The sequence below is a fragment of the Apodemus sylvaticus genome, chromosome 5 (genome assembly GCF_947179515.1).
Source record: "Apodemus sylvaticus chromosome 5, mApoSyl1.1, whole genome shotgun sequence".
Classification (NCBI taxonomy): Eukaryota; Metazoa; Chordata; class Mammalia; order Rodentia; family Muridae; genus Apodemus; species Apodemus sylvaticus.
In genome coordinates, this window is record NC_067476.1 from 103,320,662 (window position 1) to 103,339,212 (window position 18,551).

An 18,551-nucleotide genomic window follows, 5' to 3' on the forward strand; every position below is an offset into this window, starting at 1 on the left:
GGCTTCCCTAAGCAAGATGAGAATTGACTGTTAGCCTGCTGCTCATCTTGACCAGGACTCAGCTTTTTTGAGGCAGGACTGTGGTTCAACTGCACCAGTATAATACTGACATCTACCCGGTGGTGGTGGTGGTGGTGGTGGTGGTGGTGGTGGTGGTGGTGGTGGTGGTGGCGGCTGTGCACGCCTGTAATCCCAGCACTCTGGGAGGCAGAGGCAGGCGGAATTTTGAGTTCGAGGCCAGCCTGTTCTACAAAGTGAGTTCCAGGACAGCCAGGGCTACACAGAGAAACCCTGTCTTGAAAAAACCAAATCCAAAAAACAAAACAAAATACTGACATCTAGGCAAAGAGAAAAGAAGTGATTATCCACTGTGCTTGTAGCTCAGTGGTGGAGTACTTGCCTCACATGTGAGGCCCTAGGTTGGATAACCAGTACTGACAGAACTGAGCAGTCTGTCGTGAACATGTGTGAGGCCCCTAGGCCCAGTCCTAGACTTGGAAAGGAGTTAAGGGAAGGAAGAGGAGGCATGCACCAGAGGGTGAAACTCACATTGGGGCTAAGTTCAGAGAAGCTTAACTTTCCTTAGGTCAGAAACTTTTGCCAGCTGCAGTTTTCCCCTAAGATAAAAGGCTTTGCAATTGACTTCAAGAGTTATCACTGAACACCTTCTGATACTTCCACTAGAGCCTGAGTCTTATTATAAAACAAAAGCCAGTTTTACAGAGCTAAAGTACATTATCAAAATAATGTCTTCTTTGGGTGCACGGTGGCACATGCCTTTAATCCCAGAACTTGGGAGGTAAAGGCAGGCAGATCTCTATGAATTTAAGACAATCCTGGTCTACAAAGTGAGTTCCAGGACAGCCAGGGCTACAAAGAGAAACCATATCTTGAAAAACAAAACAAAAACTCCTTAAAATCAGCTGGTTACAGGGGCTGTCAAAATAGCTTGGGGCTAAGCCCAGTGACCTGAATTTGAGCCCTGGGATCCACACGGTGAAAGAACTGATTCTAGCAAGTTGACCTACAACTTCCAGAAGTGTGCCATAGCAGAAGTGTGCCAGTGCAGACACACTGAGTATATGAAAAATTTTAAAAAAATCACCTCATTTATAGAAATGAGGTCTTGCTAACTATAACCCAGAGGCTGCTTTTGGTAGAAGGAAGTTCTGAGGTAAATCAGACATCCCAGTGCCTACAACACAAATATCATAAAAGCTGCCTGCTGCTTGGGCCAGCATAACCAGCAGGGAGTACATGCAGAGTAGATGATTATAGCAGATTGTGTGTCTAGCACTGGCTCTCAGCATGAGAGAATGCAGACATCATGAAGAAGCAAAGCAGCTCGCTCACTGCTGTGCAGAGTCCACTTTCAGAAAGGGGATAGAAGCAGGGGAGAGGAGCCATCAAGACCTTGTTAAAAGTTTTATTTTAAAAAAGCCCAAGCCCCTTAAATTTTCTACACCAGGCTTGGTCTGACTAATTCCCTGTAAAGAGGTGAAGGTCCACATGAGACCAAGATTCACTTAGGCAAGCCTTACCTTACTGGCTGCCAATATTGGGGGCTGGGGTGACAGTCCAGCTTCTGGACGAAAGAATTGTAGACTTCCAAATCCATGTTTTGTCAACTTTCTCACAAGCAGAAGTTCTTTGCCTATTAAGATTTCTCAGAACCACAAAGTTTTAAGAGATGCTGGGATAGCAACTTGAGGCTCAAAATACATTGATCAGCACACGCATTTCTTTTAGCATCTGGATTAGAAACGCCAGCCCTTCTTCTGTTCCAAGATTGGAGTCTCTGGGCTTTTCCACTGTGACTCTGAATCAGGTTCTCCTTCCTCTAGATCTCAGGTGTTGAGGCCCATGTCTGGATGCTTGAAGCAACACACTTCCTTGACTTAGGAGCAGCAAGCCTGATTACACGCCTGGACACTCTTGCCCCATCAAGGCGTGTAGTGGGTTCTTGAGCCTCCTACTGAGGCACAGGAAGCAGGTTCTGGTGACATGCCCAAGAGGGCTGCTTCCCAGCCCTAGCTTTGGGCCAGTACTGTCCCACGGTTTGGTTGCATAAGTTCACAAGCCCTTAGCTGGGGTTCTAGCAGATGGGGCTCAGCTAGGAACAAGCGAAACAGTGTTGATAATTCTTCTGAGAAGTCCTGAAGTAGAAAGGTTAAGAGAAAAGTAGTTCTGGATGTTTTGTCCTTTCTAAGGTCAGTCCTAAATAAGCATTCACTGCCAGTAAAACACTACAACCCAGCTATTTCATGTAATGCCTTCTATGCAAAAATGGATATAACCCTCCATGACTGGTAAACTAAGGTGTTAAGTTCCAGTTAGGAAAGCAGACTCTTAATAGGAAGCAGAGGCTTTAAAATTTTTCAAGCACAAAGTATCACTCTCATTTTATGGGTACAGTTTTGCTCTGAATCATAAGAGCATTTTAAATATAAGCCAAAATTTACTTTGAGTTCCAAAACCCCAATATTCACTGTGCATGCAGCTTTCTAATTGTCCTTGCCCCCTCTGTTATTCTGTGAGTCCAGCAGAGTGGTCACTCAGATCAAACCTAGTACTTGGTCTCATGGTAGGCCTAAAAACACTTGGTGAAAACACATGTAGCTGCAGCTATGGAGAGGCCCACAACCAGAATCTCATTACCCATCAAGTAGAAAGAATACAAGTTTGTGGTTAGCCTGGGCTACATAGACAATCTTTAGAACAAATGAGACACATCTTCATGTATAACAAAAGGATTAACATTAAGACTTCTTACCCCTGGCCACTGGGCCTCTTTAAGGCTGCCTAAGCAGGCTTCTATCTCCAAATGTCCCATGAGGTCCTTTTCTACCAGCTCCCGGAGTAAGAACAGTAGCAGGTCCCACTGCAAAACACCACAGAGAAAGTCAAAAGTTGTCAGGATCATACAGTAGTCCTAACAGCAGAGACTAAGGACTGTACAGTAGTCCCAAGAGTAAACATCTCAAAGGACAGAGCTGGAGTTGGAGATTCCAACACTCAGGCAGAGGCAGAGGCAGGCAGATCTCTTGAGTTGGTCTACAGAGTAAGTTCCAGCTATATGATGAGTTCTGGCTATACAGAGAAACAATGTCTTGATTCCTCCCCCATCAAAAAATAAAGGGTTACAAACTATTTACAAATAAACATTGGAAAAAAAAAAAAGCTGCCCGGAGGAGGAAATTGAGACAAAGGGACTCTGTTTTAGCACGGATGAGGAAGAGAATAAAAGAAACAGCAGTTAAAAGATTTTGGAGGGAGCCACTGGATAATGATTTGCAGGGATGAAGGGACTGATTGCTCCACAAAGTTCCTGATGTGCAAACATGATAGCCTGTATCATGGGAGACTAAGGCCAGCTCTTCCATGTTCACACCTACAGGGATGGCTCCCCAACGTCTGAAATGTGTAAGGCTGCTTTCTGGAGTGCTGTAGGAGGTTAAGGTAAGGGTCAGTTCTCTTACTTTCTCACCCCCAGGGCCAGCTCTTCCTTGGACCCATGCTGTATGAGTATCTACCTTAGTGCTGGCGGGGCTAGATAGGAAAATCCTGGAAGCCCACTAGTTTAGCCAGTTAGTGAGTTTCAGGTTCAGTAAGAACAATGCTCACTAACAAGTGCACATACTACCCCACAATATGACTGCAGGAGCTGGGCATGATGGCTTATATTTGTAATCCACACTTGGGATGCAGAAGCAGGAAGAATGTTGTGAATTTAAGGCCAACATGGACTGCAGCATGAGAGCCTATTTGAAAATCCACACACATGGGCTCAGAGCGATGGCTCAGAGGTTGTACTTGTTGCTCAGAAATTCAATTCTCAGTACTGACATGGTAGCTCATAGCCACCCTAGTTCTAGAGAAATCCAACAGGTATATTCATGGTGCACATGCATGTGGACAAAACATTTATATACATAAATCTAACCCCCTCCCCCCAACAAAACCTACAGATGTGTCCTTGTACCTCTGACTTACCTCTCTTGGCCTAGTATCTGCCAGAAGCCCTACATTTCTTGGGCTAAGTAGAAGCTGTAATGGAACTGGCCCCTGGAAGTCATCCTTCCACAAGGAAAGCAGCATATGTAGAAGCCTTCGAGCGTGTCCTCGCTCCAGCCTGTGCTGTGTTGGGGGCCCTAAGATGGGGATCTGGTCTGCAACTGCAGGGAAGAAAGAGAGGATAAGTTTTAAATGGAGGAAGGAGAGCATGTCCTATGCTCCCAACCTTGCTTATACCCAAGCTTGGAGTTTGGGGAATGGAACATGAGGGTCTTGGTAGAAAAGGGACCATACCTAGAAGGGAAGCCAACTCTACAGAGCACTTGGCCAGATGCTGCTCGGCAGTTGGGCACAGGAACTATGGGGGAAGGAGACATGAGCAAGCATCATTCTTACTGCTCTGAGAACTGGTCTGGAGCCCATGTGGCTCATGCCACATCTCACCTGGCGGCATCGCAGTGACTGGCCCAGCTGGTTTAGAAGCTGTTCCAGATGCTCTGGGGAAACTCCTTCCTCAGGGTCTCGAGGCCCGGCAGCCAGAGAGAGTACATCCTGTAGAGAGCAGTGATGAAACTTCATGCCAGAATGCCAGAAACTTGGTTGGGGATGGGAACCAGCCAATGGAGAGAGGCAGAAGGAAAACAGAGCCCAAGGGAATGAAGCAACTGGGCCGAGGTGCTCTTATGGCTAAGGCTCAGGCAATATAGCACAGCTGGGATAAGCAGTTATATGGACAACCCAGAGGGAAGCAGATGGAGTGGTAAGCCCGTAGACTGTGTGCCACCAGATGTAACTAACTGCGACAAAACTACATAACCAATTCCCAGAGGATATCTTAAAATACTTAGGGAAAATGTCCTATCTAGAGTCTGAATACTTTCCTCTCATGCTCCTCTGAGATCTCAAAATAGAAATCCTCTGCATATTGAGAAGGAGTCTAGCTTGATACCTTTCTCTCTCCTTCCTACAGTCCCCATCTATGGGCATTGCTTCCTAGTTTCTATTTATTTTAAGATCACTACTTTGTTTGGAGCAGGGCCAGATAGTATTTTAGCTCTTGAGAGTCATAAGGCCTAAATATTGCTCCAACTGTTCATCTCTGCTTTGGTAGCACAAAGAACAGCCACAGAGGACTTATAAACAAATGGAGCAATAAAACTATGTATAAAAACAAACAGCATTCTGAGTTCAAGGCCAGCCTGGTCTACAGAGTGAGTTCCAGGACAGCCAGGGCTTCACAGAGAAACCCTATCTCGAAAAACCAATCCACCAACCAACCAACCAACCAACCAGCCAACCAACTAACCAACCAGCAGCATCATGGCTGTTTGCTGACTCTTGCTCTATAAAATTGGTCTCTTTCTCTCTCTAGATACAAAGTGCTAATATACAGAGTTCACACTATCTACTTTTATAAGTTATTTTAAAGTCTCATTTAAGTTGCCCAGACAGGCTATGATCCTCCTGCCTTGGCCTCCAGAATAACTGGGAATCCAGGCCTGCACTCAATTGAGGCCCAGCTTTTATTTCTTAATCATATTAGAACTTATGGTCTGTGCTTGTGACTAGCATTATCTCATGGACAAATAGTACAGAAACCATGTCTAGATATTGGCTGCCCCTCAAAAACTTCCCCACTATGCAGCTATTCACTACCATGTGTAAAAGATGCATTTAGTCAAAAAGTTTAGCTTTGGCCTGTTGTGGTAACATATACCTTTAATCCTAGTTCTTAGAAGGCAAAGGCTAGTGGATCTCTGTGAGTCTGAGGTCAGCCTGGTATACACAGTTCTAGGCTAGCCAGACTTATATAATGGGACCCTGACTCAAAACAAACAAACAAACAAACAAACAAACCCAACCCTTTAGATAAGCTTTTTGGATGATTCTAGAACAAAGGACTTAGGAAAACCAATTCAGCTCTGTTCTATGTGATCCCATTCAGTAAAGAAAGAAACAAACCAGCCAGACAACACACAAAGCTTCTATACAAATCCTGAAGCCAATGTGAAAAGAAGCAAGCAGCAGGGAGAGGGAGTGGGAAAGCCAAGGGAGTAGGGTAGCTGTGTACTTTTATCTCGGAGATGAGGTGGGAGGGGAGGGGAGCATGGTGCTCACAGGCTCGGGAGCAGCCCCTCCGCTCCACCCGGGCAGTTGGCTCAGGACCCTGGGTTCGTAGCATGCGACTCACGGCTGCTTTCACCTCCCTTCTAATCAGCGCTGCCAGGCAGAGGGAAAACAAGAACGGAGTCATTGGAATGTTTCCCTACACGGACCTGTCATGACAACCCACACCTTTCACTCGTTTTAAGTGGCTCACCTAATCTCCCACAAATTGTTCAATACCCTGTCTGTCCATCTTTAAAAACTTGGTTCCGTCACTCCTTTCCTAGACCTCACCTGTAATGTTGGCTGACAACCAAGAGCAGGCTTTCTCTGTTGCAAGCCCCACAGCAATGTTCTCTGCACTGCTTAGAACCTGTGGCACAGAAGGACTGCTGAGTCAGGGACTTGGGAAGGCAGGTAGTACAACATTGGATTCTACAGTCCAGGACCCACCCTATAACAGCCTCACACAGGTGCACGCGTACATATACGTGAACATGCATGCCTGTCTACTGGCCTGCTAACTGCAGGCTTCCTTCCTACGTACAGCAGCTGGGGTCTCCTCTGGTAACAGTGCTCGCACAGCAGTGGGGCTCTTCCTTTGGCAGAACCTAAAAAAAGACAGAAGGGGAGTCAATGTCTGGATATTGTAGACTGACTCACAAAAGTATATTCTCAAGTGCAACAGGCCTATGGACTGGAAATTCTAACTCAGAAGGACTGTCCATTCTCTTGCCCACCACATGTGCTGGAGGAAGAAGTGCTGGAGGTGTAGTAGTACCTGCCCATTAGCCTTATATGACAGACTTCCAATTCAATATCTGGACTCCATGCCCAAAGACATAATCCTTCAGAAAAGGGGATTAGAGCAAAAAAGGGGGGGAAGGAACAGAAATGGAGCAAATGGGATGTGAAAGAGATAAAAAGGGACAGAAAAAAAAATCAAAGGGAAGCTGTGTGTGCTGGCTCATGTATGTAATCTCAGCACTTGGAAGTTTGAGGTCAGCCTAGACTAGAGTGGAACCCAGTCTTAACCAAAATTTAAGAAAACCTTAAAGAGGAGACTTCAGGAAATGAAAAGGCTCAAATAGATTGACAGTTCTTACTCCCGCCCCTGGGTCAATGCTTGGGCCCCATGGGGGCAGAGTTGAGAACACAAGAATTCCAATAGCTGTGCTGGATCTCCCCCTTCCTGTCCCAGTGTCACCAGCTGCTCCTGAAGAAGTGACTCTGCTTGATGCACCAAATCTGCTACCAGTGTCGCCCTGTAGCCGGGAGAGCAAGGTTTGGGGCGGTTAGGAGAGTTAAGAGGAAAGGGCTGCAAATGGAAGGACATTTGGTCAGAAAGTCCTTTGAAGGACCTGAGAAATTTCAGCCTCCCTGCCTCCCCCGGGTGACTTTAGTTTGACAACAGGTTAAAGTTTAAAGGGAAAAAACTGAAGGGGGCTGAGACTAGGATTCTCACTCCACTCTTACTTGATGTGTTTGACACAGTTTGATCCAATTCTTTCTGCCACAAATTCTACAGTCCTGCGCAGGGAGGGTGGCTGGTTGTGGAAAAAGGCCTCGGCAAGTTGGGCCTGATAGGAGTTGGAGGCAGGTGAAGTACCACGAGGGCTCCCTTTTGCCTCCCTCACCACCTGCCTCCCTCACCACCTGCCTCCATTTCCCTAGCCTTGGCCCTTACCTGCAACCCCTGGCTGGTCTTGAGAGGCAGGGTTCCCAGGCTGGTGGTGGTAGTGGGAGTGATTTTCCTTACAAAGCCTCCACTCCGCCCACTGCTTCCTGAAACCCAGGAAGCAAGCAGTTTCCGGAGCTCTCCTGTAGAGGAGTTGAAGTTATTACTTCCAAAATTATCTCCCCTTCCTCCCCCAAACATCATGACCTTTGTGGAGCAAAGATGAGGTACCCAGAGAGCCCAAAGACAGACCAGTATGCTGAACAGTCAGGTCCTTTTGGGTATCCATGACAGAACAAGCCAAGGACCATAGGGGAGACAGATGCTTACCAATGTAGGGGCAACAAGTATATAACAACTGCTGGTCCACAACAGGTACACTGTCCTGCAGGAGAATAGGCCAAGGTTAAAAGAGGAAAACAGGCAGTCTCCCTTCCTTCCTGAATGTGCAGAAATAGAAGTCATGAAGACGAATCAAGACTTTTCTAGCTTGTCTTCTGATGGGTCTTTATCTATTCAACTCATTTATCTGGTCTGACACTCACCAAACCATGCTCTGAAGCAGTTGTATCCACCTCAAAGGCATCTACCTGACCATCTTCTAGAAAGAATAAGTCCTCAGGAACTGTAGGTATCTGGTAAGACAGAAAGGTAGTCAGAACACTATTGGTACTCTAAAATTTGCCATAGTTTCTAAATCTATTGGGGCCCTGGGTCAAGCAAATTGTCTTCTGAAGCCATAGCAATGCCCACCCCACTCAGAACCAACCTTCCTCTTCTGTCCCAAACCTTCCTCAGACTCTAAAGCACTGTGGCCTGCCATGGCAGCCACCCACCACCCCAGCTAGGCTATCCATCTGCTTACCTGGAAAAGCCAGCCCAGGACAGCAAGCAGCAGCAGCTTGTTCAGGAAGCACATCTCGCCTTCATTCTCTTTTGATAGGACCAAACTCCTAAAAGGTAAATGGAGGATGTGAGCAGACGTGTGCCAAGGACAGAAGGCACAAATAAAAGCTATTACTAGGAAGGGAGTTCTCAAAAGCAGACCTAAGTCACACTACTATTGGGAAGACCAACAGGATCTCAGTGAGACTTGCACTCACATCCTTCTTGGCTAGGCCATACAATAAAGAGGAGTAACATGGGAATGGAAGATAGTTGTCACAGTTCTGCCTCTCCTGAGGCTGTCATAGCTGTGGAACCATACAGAAGCAGAGACTTCTAGGCCCACTTAACAAATAGCAAGACTACGCAAATAAGTCATGTTCTACTCACCTATGTAAGTGCAGCAGGAGAGTAAAGACACTGCGGTAATAGTCCAGCAAGGGGACAATGTGGTCAGCAAAAGAGAGGAATTCCACCAGCCAGGGCACAGTGAGCACTGCCCGACGGGCCCACAAGCCCTGCTGCAGCAGAGCCCGTATATCCAGAACAGGAGGGACCTGGGAAAGCCAGGATTCTGTCAATGAGCAGGCCCTTAAAAGGGGCTGGCTGATATCCTCTACTGGCTGCCAGGACACTAGATTAGCCAAGGAAACCAGTCAGCCTCCACATTTTTGTCTACCCAACTCTTCCTTACCCAGATCTTCCACATGCTCACCTGGCTCCTGAGGGCCAGAATAGAGTCCTGAAGCTCACGGGTCGGGGGTGGTTCATGTCCCCGGTATGGCAGGAAAGCCACAAAGCCCAGAAATTTAGCCAAAAGTCTAAGACTAAGAAGCACTACAGCAAATTGCCTCCGTTCACCCTGTATGAAAGTAAAACAATGTCCTTTGCATAAGTCTTCTGGAACAAACTTTACACATCCTTTCCCTCCTAGATAAGACCCCATTATCTCCCTCATTCTGTTTTCTAACCTGCCAGTCCACGTCTGACTCCCCATCTTCATCACCAGGCTCATGCTGAGGCAGGCGAAGGTCATTGAGCTCCTGGATCTTTAAACTTAAACTATCCATGAGATGCTGATTAAAATGGAAGCTTGAGTGGAAAAAGAGCAAAAGACAAAACAAAGGCACTGAGATAGGGAAAAAAGAGCCAGTGTTTAAAGGAGATGCCCCAGAGCAGAAGACTCCCAAGAGGGATGAAGCTAAAGGACAATGAAATTTCCTATGTGGGCAAAAGAATGAGACGAAAGAGGAACTATTAAGGGGAGGAGCCAGAAATAACTTCCAGACATGTCCAACCTGAGGCTCAGGCAAAGGAGAATGGTTTGCCCATTGGGGAAAGTAAACCTTTTTTGGCCTCTGTTTCTCTCCCTGTAAGATACAGGAGCCCCTTACCTGCTGGCACTCATGATGAAATCCCTGAAGAAGCCTTGACAGCCTGGGAAGGTGGGAGGTGGGCAGGGCCCTCCACTGCTCTGAGGGGCTATAAGCCGTTCCTGGAGCTGCCGCAGCCGCCCTAGCTTGTCAGCTCCTAGCATATTCAGTACATCTGGAGCTTCACCCAAAACAGATCCCCCAGCACCGCTAGGGCTCTGACACATCTGAGATGTCCGGAGGTAGGAGAGAGATGAAAAACCCGTAAGACAAAGACTAACAAAATACTGAGAAAGTGGGCTTGGGGCATAGCTTAGTGGAGAACGCTTGCCCAGCATGAGCAAGACCCTGGGTCTGAAAGAAAGCAATGAGCACTCCAGAGGGTTTGCCTTCTGACTTGGAAGATGAGGAGACGAAGACTCCAAGATAAGCACTGTCTGCCTCAGGTCACTAGAACAAGGGTTTGAAGATACCCTAACTACTAAGCTCTCTTTGTACCATAATGCAAGTCAAGGCAGGAATAGTGGTGAAAGCTATGTGCGAGCATGGAGTCCAGGGCAGGTCGGAGAAGTCAGAGACACTTGCCCACCAAGTTTGAACTACCTCCCAAAGAGAAGACATTCTTTTTACATTTGTAGTCAGAATCTACTAGGTTGTCTGTCTGACCCAGAGTGCCAGCTTTCATTTAGCTGCCCACATCTTTTGGTGACCAATACCTGGAGAAGCTGTTTTTGGAAAAGGCGGACAAAGTGGCTGTGGCTGCAGGCTGCTGAAAGTTGACCCATCATAGCTCTGAGGAGAAAGAGTTAGACACAGTGTGGGAAGGAGACAAGTGGTGTATTCCAGCTGTTTACCAAAGATGTGAGCAGCCCCTTTGCCAGGAAACCCACACAGAAGGTTAGAAATGTTTCCTTCACCACCAAGATTCCTCCAGAGTAGACCGTCTTGACCCACTTAAAAATGCCCTCTTCAGGTCATGCTCACTGCCAATGAATGTCATGATCAATGTAAGAGGGAGATAAGGACAGGAAACTTGCTTGACAGCCTGGTCATCAACCTATGCAGTTTGATCTATGAGCTTTGTCCTTTCCCATCCCAAGCTTTTGCCATTACAGAACAAGTACAGGGCATTACTGGGATTGAGAAGCTAGAAAGATAAATCCCTTTTGATCTAGCTTGAGTTACCAATAACTGGAGACTGAGGAAAAGATGGATGGAAGGAGAGAAACCCTTCCCAACAAACACTCTAAATATTCCTGGGTTCTAAATATTGCTGCTGCTCAATGTCAGGGCAAGGACAGAACTGAGCAGGACAGAGCACCCACCTGATCCTGCTACCCAAGCCCTTCTCAAAATCCCAGCTGGGTTCCTCATGGTGATCTTCCCACTCTCGAAGTACCTCATAGAACACATCCCTGAAAGAGATGGAAGCTTGGTCAGTTGACTCCCAGTTGCCTACACCCACTTCCCAGAGCACTTTCCCTTGCTTGGAAGGTTTAAGATAGCCTGCCACAGTGCCAGTCTTTAACACCCCTATTAGCTCTCTATGATGGTAATGTTACAGACCCAGCAGCAGCACATCACAGGCATCTGCGGACAGGGAAAGTGGACCCTAAGATGGTTGGCTAACTCAGGGATTCAGGTCTGTGGACATGGAACAGAAGGACGCCAACAGACTTCATGATGACTGCAGCGAAGGGTCTGGACAGCAGTAACCACCACTGTCAGTCCTAACTGCTAATTCTAGGAAAGGAGATAAGTATTTATACCCTCCTCATCAGGGCCCTTTTCTTTTCACCTCTGTTTTTTAAAAGTATGAAAGGCTCGATCACTGGAGAAGTTGGCACGATTGTCAGTTTCTGGCTGAAAGGAGACAGCTTGAGCAGAGGGTGGTATCATGAGGGAGACCTAAAACATGGCAACAGCATTAGGAAACAAGATCTGTTGGATCATGTTTAGAAGACTCACTACTTGCCCAGAGTTAGCTCACCTGACAGCACCATGAAAACTGTCTGAATTTGCAGAACATCTAGGCTACTTAGTACCTAAGTGAGGGCAAATACCTTGGCGACACTGCCTTCATAAGCAGCTCGAAGGCGGCCTTGCAGAGCTGGAGAGAAGCACAGCAGCCTTTCATTCTCAGCCAGCAGCTTTAAGGTCCCTTTATCCAAGTAGGAGAGAACCCTGCAAAAACAGGTGTACACATGACTGAGACTGGCGTGCAGGCTGCAAACAGAAGTACATCTGAGGCATAAGACAGGTGGTTAAGCCTAGATCAGTATGGCAAGTTCACGGGCTAAGAATCAAGATGATGAAGGTAAAGGCTGAAGACATGAGACTTCAGAGCTGAGAGCAAGACAACAGGCTAGGAACATTAGCCATGAACGTTAAGGTCAGCTGCGTGTGTTCTTGTTGTTGTTGTTATTTCTTATGGTATACAGGGCTTTCTATATGACCAGCAAGCACTTCAGTGATCTATATACTTAGGCACTTTTGTATTTATTATTTGGGGACTACAGCTCAGTAAGTTTCAAAGGCTGGCTTTGAATTTTCTGCAGCTTGGGCTGGTCTTTAAACTTGCAATCCTTGCTTAGCACCAAACCCAGCTATCTAATTTTTTAGAGGGTAAACTCAGAGCCTGATACTAAATTAAATGTTACGGAGGGGCCAGGAGTGGTAGTGCAAGCCTTTATTTCCAGAACTTGAGAGGCACAGGCTGGCAAATCTCTGCAGGTGTGAGGCCAGCTTGTTCTACATAGGGAGTTCAAGGCAAGCTAGGGCTACATAGTGTCACCCTGACTCAAAAAAAAAAACCAGATCCAAACCAAAACCACCATCTCCTTCCCCTCAACAAGAAGTTACAGATGGAAAGGTCTAGGGCAACTGTATCTATTGAACAAAGGCATGCATCCTACATGGCTAGAAACAAACATAATGAGACCCAAATGCCTCAGCTAGAAAAACTCACTGAAACTGATGCTCCAAAACCTGCACTGCAAAGAAGACGCAATCATGAATGCTCCGAAACAGGGGAGTTTCCAGGGAATCTAAGCCAATAACAAATGGTTAGTTAAGAACTATGCCGCCTTCAAAATAAACAACAACAAAAAAAACCCGATACATGTATACAAAAAAAAAAAACAAAAACAAAAAAACAAAACTATGCAGCCAGCAAACAGCATTTCTCTAAATTAGACTTGCTTACTGACCTGGGGCACCCTGACTTGACTCAAGGTCACTGTCCTTGGCGGCAACCATTCTCCGGGCAGTAAGGAGCTGGAGGACGAAGAAAAGCTCCAGGAAAAGGTTTGGTACTAAGTTCTCTGGAGAGAAAAGCCATACATACCATTGCGCACTACTGACAACCAGGCCCAGGCTCTGTGCCTCATCCACTTACTCCGCAGTTTGCAAGCATATCCACTGCTGCTCCCGTTGGGCTCACTCACCAGCAATGCATGAGGAGTAGATAAGGGCTACCAGCTCCAGGCGCTGCCGAGAAGAAACTCTGGCCGGATCTGCAGCCTCTGCTGTGAGGTTTCCTGTCCTGCTGGGAACTGGAGACCCTGATTCTGGGACGGGACAGGCTGGGGTGGGTGACTGTTGGAGCTGCTTGGAGCTGTGTGAACAGGAGAGATGTCATGATTACTCAGCCTGGCTTTCCAGTGATATTCACATTCAGGTTCTGCCACAGAAGACATCAACAGCCCAAGAAGCAAACCCAGAATCCCGAAGGGAGAAATCCAAGTTCAGGAAAAATCCCTGCAAGTCCCGCACAAGGAGGAAGCTGACATCCCAGGTGGCGGCAAAGCCATACCGCGCCTTCCTGAGCATCTCCCGCTCCTCTTGCAGACTTCTGCACCCTGGGGGAAGGCCAAGGCCCCAAGGGCTAGTGTCCAGGGCTGAGGGTTGGGAACTGGGGACACAGCTGATTGGGGGTGAGGTGAAGCAGGTCTTGGGCTTGGACAGTGACCGCTCTTCGCTCACCGGAGTTGGGTTGATCCTTCGAGAAGGCTTCGTCCTGCTGAGAGTAGTCACAGTTTTCTGGTTTTTTTTTTTTTCTCCAAATTTCTATCTTCAAGCATCATTCCATCCATAACAGTTGGGCCCCTTTTAAGCCCTCCCCCCTTATGGTTTTTTTCACCCTCAAACTTCTAACCATCGCGTACTCTGTGTGGGGCACCCAGCTCTGCTTTAGTGAATATCTTGCAAAAAGGACCGATTCTCACCCTGCAGAGCCGGGAGGAACGGTGCCTACGGGAGGGAACTCCTCCAAGTTGCTGAGGTTTGGCGGATCAGAGAGCGACAGTCTGGGGCTGCCAGGGCTGCCTGAGCCCTTCGGCTTCCGGCCTCCGGCCCAAGGCGGGCTCTCGCCGCTGGCCCCGTCCTCCGGGGCACCGGAGCCCCGACCACCTCGTTCGCGGGATGCCCCAGGTCCCGGACCCCGCCTGCGGCCCGCACGGCGGGCCAGAGGTGCCTCGGCGGCGGTGCTGAGGGGCTCGGCTGCAGGGAAAAGCTGGCTGCGCGCCCCACGGCCACCCCGTGGCGGGGCCCCCTGCCTCGCTGGCAAGGCTGCCGAGGCGCCTGGGGTCTTGGCGGGGGTTGAGGGGCCCTGCGGGAGGACCCGGCTGCTCTGCTCCCTCAGGAAGTTCAGCAGGAACGGCACGAATTCCTTCCGCAGAGGCCGAAGTGCGCTTAGAGCAGCCACCTCGGAGCTATCCTGAGGAAGAAGCAGAGGTCGCGGGGCGAGAGGGTCAGCTGACAGCGCGGGCGCCACCGGCTAAGGCCGCAGGGTGGGCGGCCCGGCAGCGGCGCGCAGAGGAGCGCCCTGAGCGCGGGCCGTCCGCCAGGGCAGGCTGGGAGAAGGGACTGAAGCATCATCCCCCGCGGGAAGCACATTCCAGGCAGGCTTGAGGGCGTGTCCGCACTGTTACCTCCGAACTCGGGGTGCTGCGCGCGATCCACCGCACGGCGGCTGCGACCGGCACCTCTTCGCGTAGCAGCGACTCTAAAACGGCCGCCATCCCTGCCCAGGCGCGCTGAGGCTCTTGCGCAGGCGCACACGCTCCACAGGCGGCCGGGAGGGGCGGAGCCGGCGGCCCAAGCGACCGTTGGACGACGGGGCGGGTCCTTGAGGGGTGGGGCTCCGGCGGCCCGGGAAGATCTGCCCAGCCAGCCTGTCCTGCAGGGAGTCGAGCGCCTTTCCCTGACTGCCTGGCCTGGAGCAATGTGATAAGATGGAACTGCTGCGAGCTCTATGGAGACCCGGGTCCGAAAGACAGGCCAGACGGGAAAAGTGTTCAACTCTAAAAGAAACCAGCCTATCAGACCAGATATCTGCCATGAGCACAGCCTCAGACCGACTGTAGAGCTTTTTGAGTCACTCCCTCCTCAACCAAAATAAAGTGAGTAACCTTGTGTTTTGACCTTTTTGTTTTTCTGAGACTTGATTTCTCTGTATAGCCTGGTCACTCTCTAGACCTGGCTGGCTTCGAAATCATAGATTAGCTTGCCTTTGCTTCCTTTGCTTCCGGAGTGCTGGGATTAAAGGGGTGCGCCCGGCCTACTTTCCCCACCCCCACCCCCCAATACACACACACACACACACACACACACACACACACACACACACACACACAAAGGCTGACTTTTTACCATTTTTTTTTTTACCAATCTTCCCATGACAATTGAGGACAGAGTTCCTGCTGAGGCATCTTATAAAACCCATCAGATCACAAACCATTGAAGGTCTTAAGGAACTGTCCACCAGACTTATATTTAATCCTTTACGCATTGTATTGAAGAGGTACATCGGGAGAAGATTTCAACTTCTTATATTTGAGATGTCAGTATTCATGATTAGCTTCTGGAAGAGTAAGGCATTTATGAACACCCCCCCCCCCATACACACACACACACACACACACACACACACACACACACACACAGTTAGCCCTTAGGCTACACCTCCTGTGGTTCCCTTATTTTGAAAATTATGAGAGGCTTTCAGATGTTACTCCTTGGTTAAAAAGAAAAAAAATTCAAGATATAGGATCTAGTTGAACAGTTTCCTCCAAAGCAAAGTAGCAGCAATGTAGTGGCCCTGTGTTCCGCTCATGGTGATAGGCAGTAGATGGAGCAGGAGTCCCTATAGTATACCAGGGATGTTTGCTAAGGAGAAGAAAAGGGAGTTTTTTAAACTAAATTCTGTGCTGGATTTAGTGGATGCTTGCAATCCCAGTACTTGGCAGGCAGAGATAGAGACGGAAGAATACCAGTTTTAAAGTCAGCTTGAACCCACATCCTCAGACCCCTGACCCCTGGTTTTCACCTAGCTTCTATTCAGTTAGCCCATGTGTCCTCCTCATGGTTGTTTACCAGTCACTTCTGGTGTGCTGAATCTGTAACACTTTAGTAATTTAGGAAATATTTTTCACTTTTTGAAATCCAAACCATCACACAAATAGCACTAAAGTTTGCATGCGGACTGAATGTTTTATTACTAGATTATAAAAATAAAATACAAAATAATTTTAAAACAGAACTTAAAACACTGTACAAAGCTTTAATATGGTACAAATGGGAAAATTAAATAAATAATTACACTTTTATGTACAGATGGCCTATACAAAAGCACTGAATGTTTTTCAATACTCTATGCCCATGGTTGCCTGAGCATAACACATAAAGGGAAGATGCTGGAAGGAGAAAGGATACAATGTAACACACTGAAAAGAGCTTCAAAGAGGAAAGATGCTTGAAGGAGAAAAGGATACAATGTAACACCTTGAAAAGAACTTCAAGGAGCAATTTCTCATCTCATTAGGACAGTAAAACTTTGACTTATTTCTCTTGTTCAGTAAGAGAATTTGGGTTGTGACTAAATTTGATAACATTTGCCAATACTAATTTATGAACCTATTATCTCTAATACAAAATGAGATGTGCCTCCTTTTCTGAAAAACTTGGAATCTGTAACTAAATGGTATGAGGATACAGATGCTATTTAGGAATGGTGTCAGAGGAGAATGAGAACTGTGCATCAGGGAACAGCAAAGTGGCTCAAACCTGGGTCTTCAGATCTGTCCACTCAACTCATCATATCCAACAATCCAATCTCTCTCATTTAAGGTTTTGTTTTTGCCTTCCTCCTTCCCCCTTATTTTGAGACAGGTCTCATAGAGCCCAAGTTAGCTTCAAACTCATTATGCAGCTCATTATGCATGACTTTAAACCCCTGATCCTGCTCTTACCTCCTAAATGTTGAGATTATAGGCATATAACACCAAGTCTAGGAAATCCAATCCAATTTCAAAGTCCTGAGTGGCCCAGTGCTATATTTCCTTTGTCTTAAAAGAAGATCTATTTCCTACATTTTAACTTCTTAATTATCTTAGAACTAACTTCATTAATTGATTTATAGCTTAATAAAACTTAGCCAGGCACAGTGGCACACGTGTACCTTTTGTCTCAGGATTCGGGCAGGAGAGTGGCTGAGGCAGGCAGATCTGGAGTTTAAATTTAAGGCCAGCCTGGTCTACAAAGCAAGTTCCAGGCCAGGGCTACACAGAAAAAACCCCATCTCAAAAAAACCAAACCAAACCAAACCAAACTGTTTTGAATAAAGTCTCAAAGGTTTCTTCTCAGCAAAGTCCCTAAAATAATAAATCACAGCCAAACTCTGTAGCCTTGTTTACTGCTGTAAGTGAGCAAAAAATACCTGGCACATTCCAACTAGGACACAAATTATTTTTAAGGTTTTTAAATTGTTTTAAAAAGTATCATATGGCAAGGATAGTCTACATAAAAACTTGGTTTACTAATGTCTTTAGGTGAACACTCATGTATATAATACAAAATAATGTTAAATTATTAAGAGATAAATCTATCTCACTGTTAATGTGAAAATAATATTAGCAAATTGTGTAATTCTGTTAGTCTCAGAGATCTGCCTCATTCATACTGTTGGTCTAGAAATTCTGGTTAAAGGTACCATGAGTTGTGGTCAGCATGTAGTGTAGAGACTATCACCTCCAATTAGAGAAGGCAGAAACTTGGTACATTGTTAAGGGCAATGAAAGGAATGCCACTTTTGTTACAGGCTCCTTAAAACTAAGGACTGAGCACTGTTTTAGGAAACTATCCCATCAGCTTGAACTTGCCTTAGCTGTCATGGTTACTAGGACTTGTATGGGAGCAAATACTGAAATCATTACTGAGTAAATCTTTGCTATTTAACATCCTGAGATTTTGTGAAACTGAGAGATAGATGATCTTGTCACTAATTTTCTTATGCAAATTCTCTCACAAGAGAAGAACTTACATGAAAACCTATATATTTTACCCATATTCTCCTCTAAGTGAATAGGGTTTCTTGTTCCATACTTGGGAGTTACCTAGGAATTTTCCAGTTCTGGAAAGCAATGTTGCATAAAAAGATCCTTAAGGCTCCAAGATTGTGTTAAGTTTCTGGAGAAATGGCCAAAATAAGGCAAATA

At 46.9% G+C, this 18,551-nt stretch overlaps 2 protein-coding genes across 4 annotated transcripts in view; one reads left to right on the forward strand and one right to left on the reverse strand.

The window, feature by feature from the left end:
* The window catches only part of Stard9 (StAR related lipid transfer domain containing 9), a 140,767-nt gene that overhangs the window by 88,957 nt on the left and 33,259 nt on the right, over positions 1-18,551 (forward strand). The window contains exon 33 of the mRNA XM_052183314.1: positions 3,398-3,459. Within this exon, the coding sequence (XP_052039274.1) occupies positions 3,398-3,418 (21 nt within the window). The 3' untranslated portion in view covers positions 3,419-3,459. The remainder of the gene's footprint in view (positions 1-3,397; positions 3,460-18,551) is intronic.
* Positions 1,411-15,115, reverse strand: Cdan1 (codanin 1). 3 transcript variants are annotated; one of them, XM_052183322.1, is made up of 28 exons: positions 14,988-15,114; positions 14,283-14,773; positions 13,871-14,074; positions 13,503-13,672; positions 13,266-13,379; positions 13,025-13,103; positions 12,120-12,240; positions 11,855-11,964; positions 11,382-11,471; positions 10,773-10,848; positions 10,078-10,283; positions 9,655-9,775; positions 9,399-9,545; positions 9,074-9,240; positions 8,664-8,751; positions 8,344-8,433; positions 8,129-8,183; positions 7,808-7,941; positions 7,597-7,700; positions 7,227-7,385; positions 6,668-6,731; positions 6,415-6,493; positions 6,086-6,234; positions 4,459-4,566; positions 4,309-4,372; positions 3,994-4,175; positions 2,774-2,881; positions 1,411-2,156 (listed from the first exon to the last, which is right to left on the reverse strand). In XM_052183322.1, exons 1-28 carry the CDS (start codon positions 15,075-15,077, stop codon positions 2,031-2,033), a joined length of 3,696 nt encoding a protein of 1,231 aa, XP_052039282.1. In that variant the 5' UTR covers positions 15,078-15,114; the 3' UTR covers positions 1,411-2,030. The 3 variants fall into 3 exon arrangements, with proteins under 3 accessions (XP_052039282.1, XP_052039280.1, XP_052039283.1); XM_052183320.1 differs by having other exon boundaries at positions 13,871-14,077; XM_052183323.1 differs by lacking the exons at positions 1,411-2,156; positions 2,774-2,881; positions 3,994-4,175; positions 4,309-4,372 and having other exon boundaries at positions 4,476-4,566; positions 6,133-6,234; positions 13,871-14,077; positions 14,988-15,115.

What these genes read in the sequence shown, in the direction of transcription:
- Cdan1 (XM_052183320.1), bottom strand. Translation starts at nt 15,077, where the DNA reads ATGGCGGCCGTTTTAGAGTCGCTGCTACGCGAAGAGGTGCCGGTCGCA. An exon ending in GAGATGCTCAGGAAGGCGCG is followed by an intron (nt 13,673 to 13,870) that starts GTATGGCTTTGC and finishes CTGTTCACACAG; the next exon opens with CTCCAAGCAGCTCCAACAGT. An exon ending in AAGAGGCCCAGTGGCCAGGG is followed by an intron (nt 2,157 to 2,773) that starts GTAAGAAGTCTT and finishes TTTCTACTTCAG; the next exon opens with GACTTCTCAGAAGAATTATC.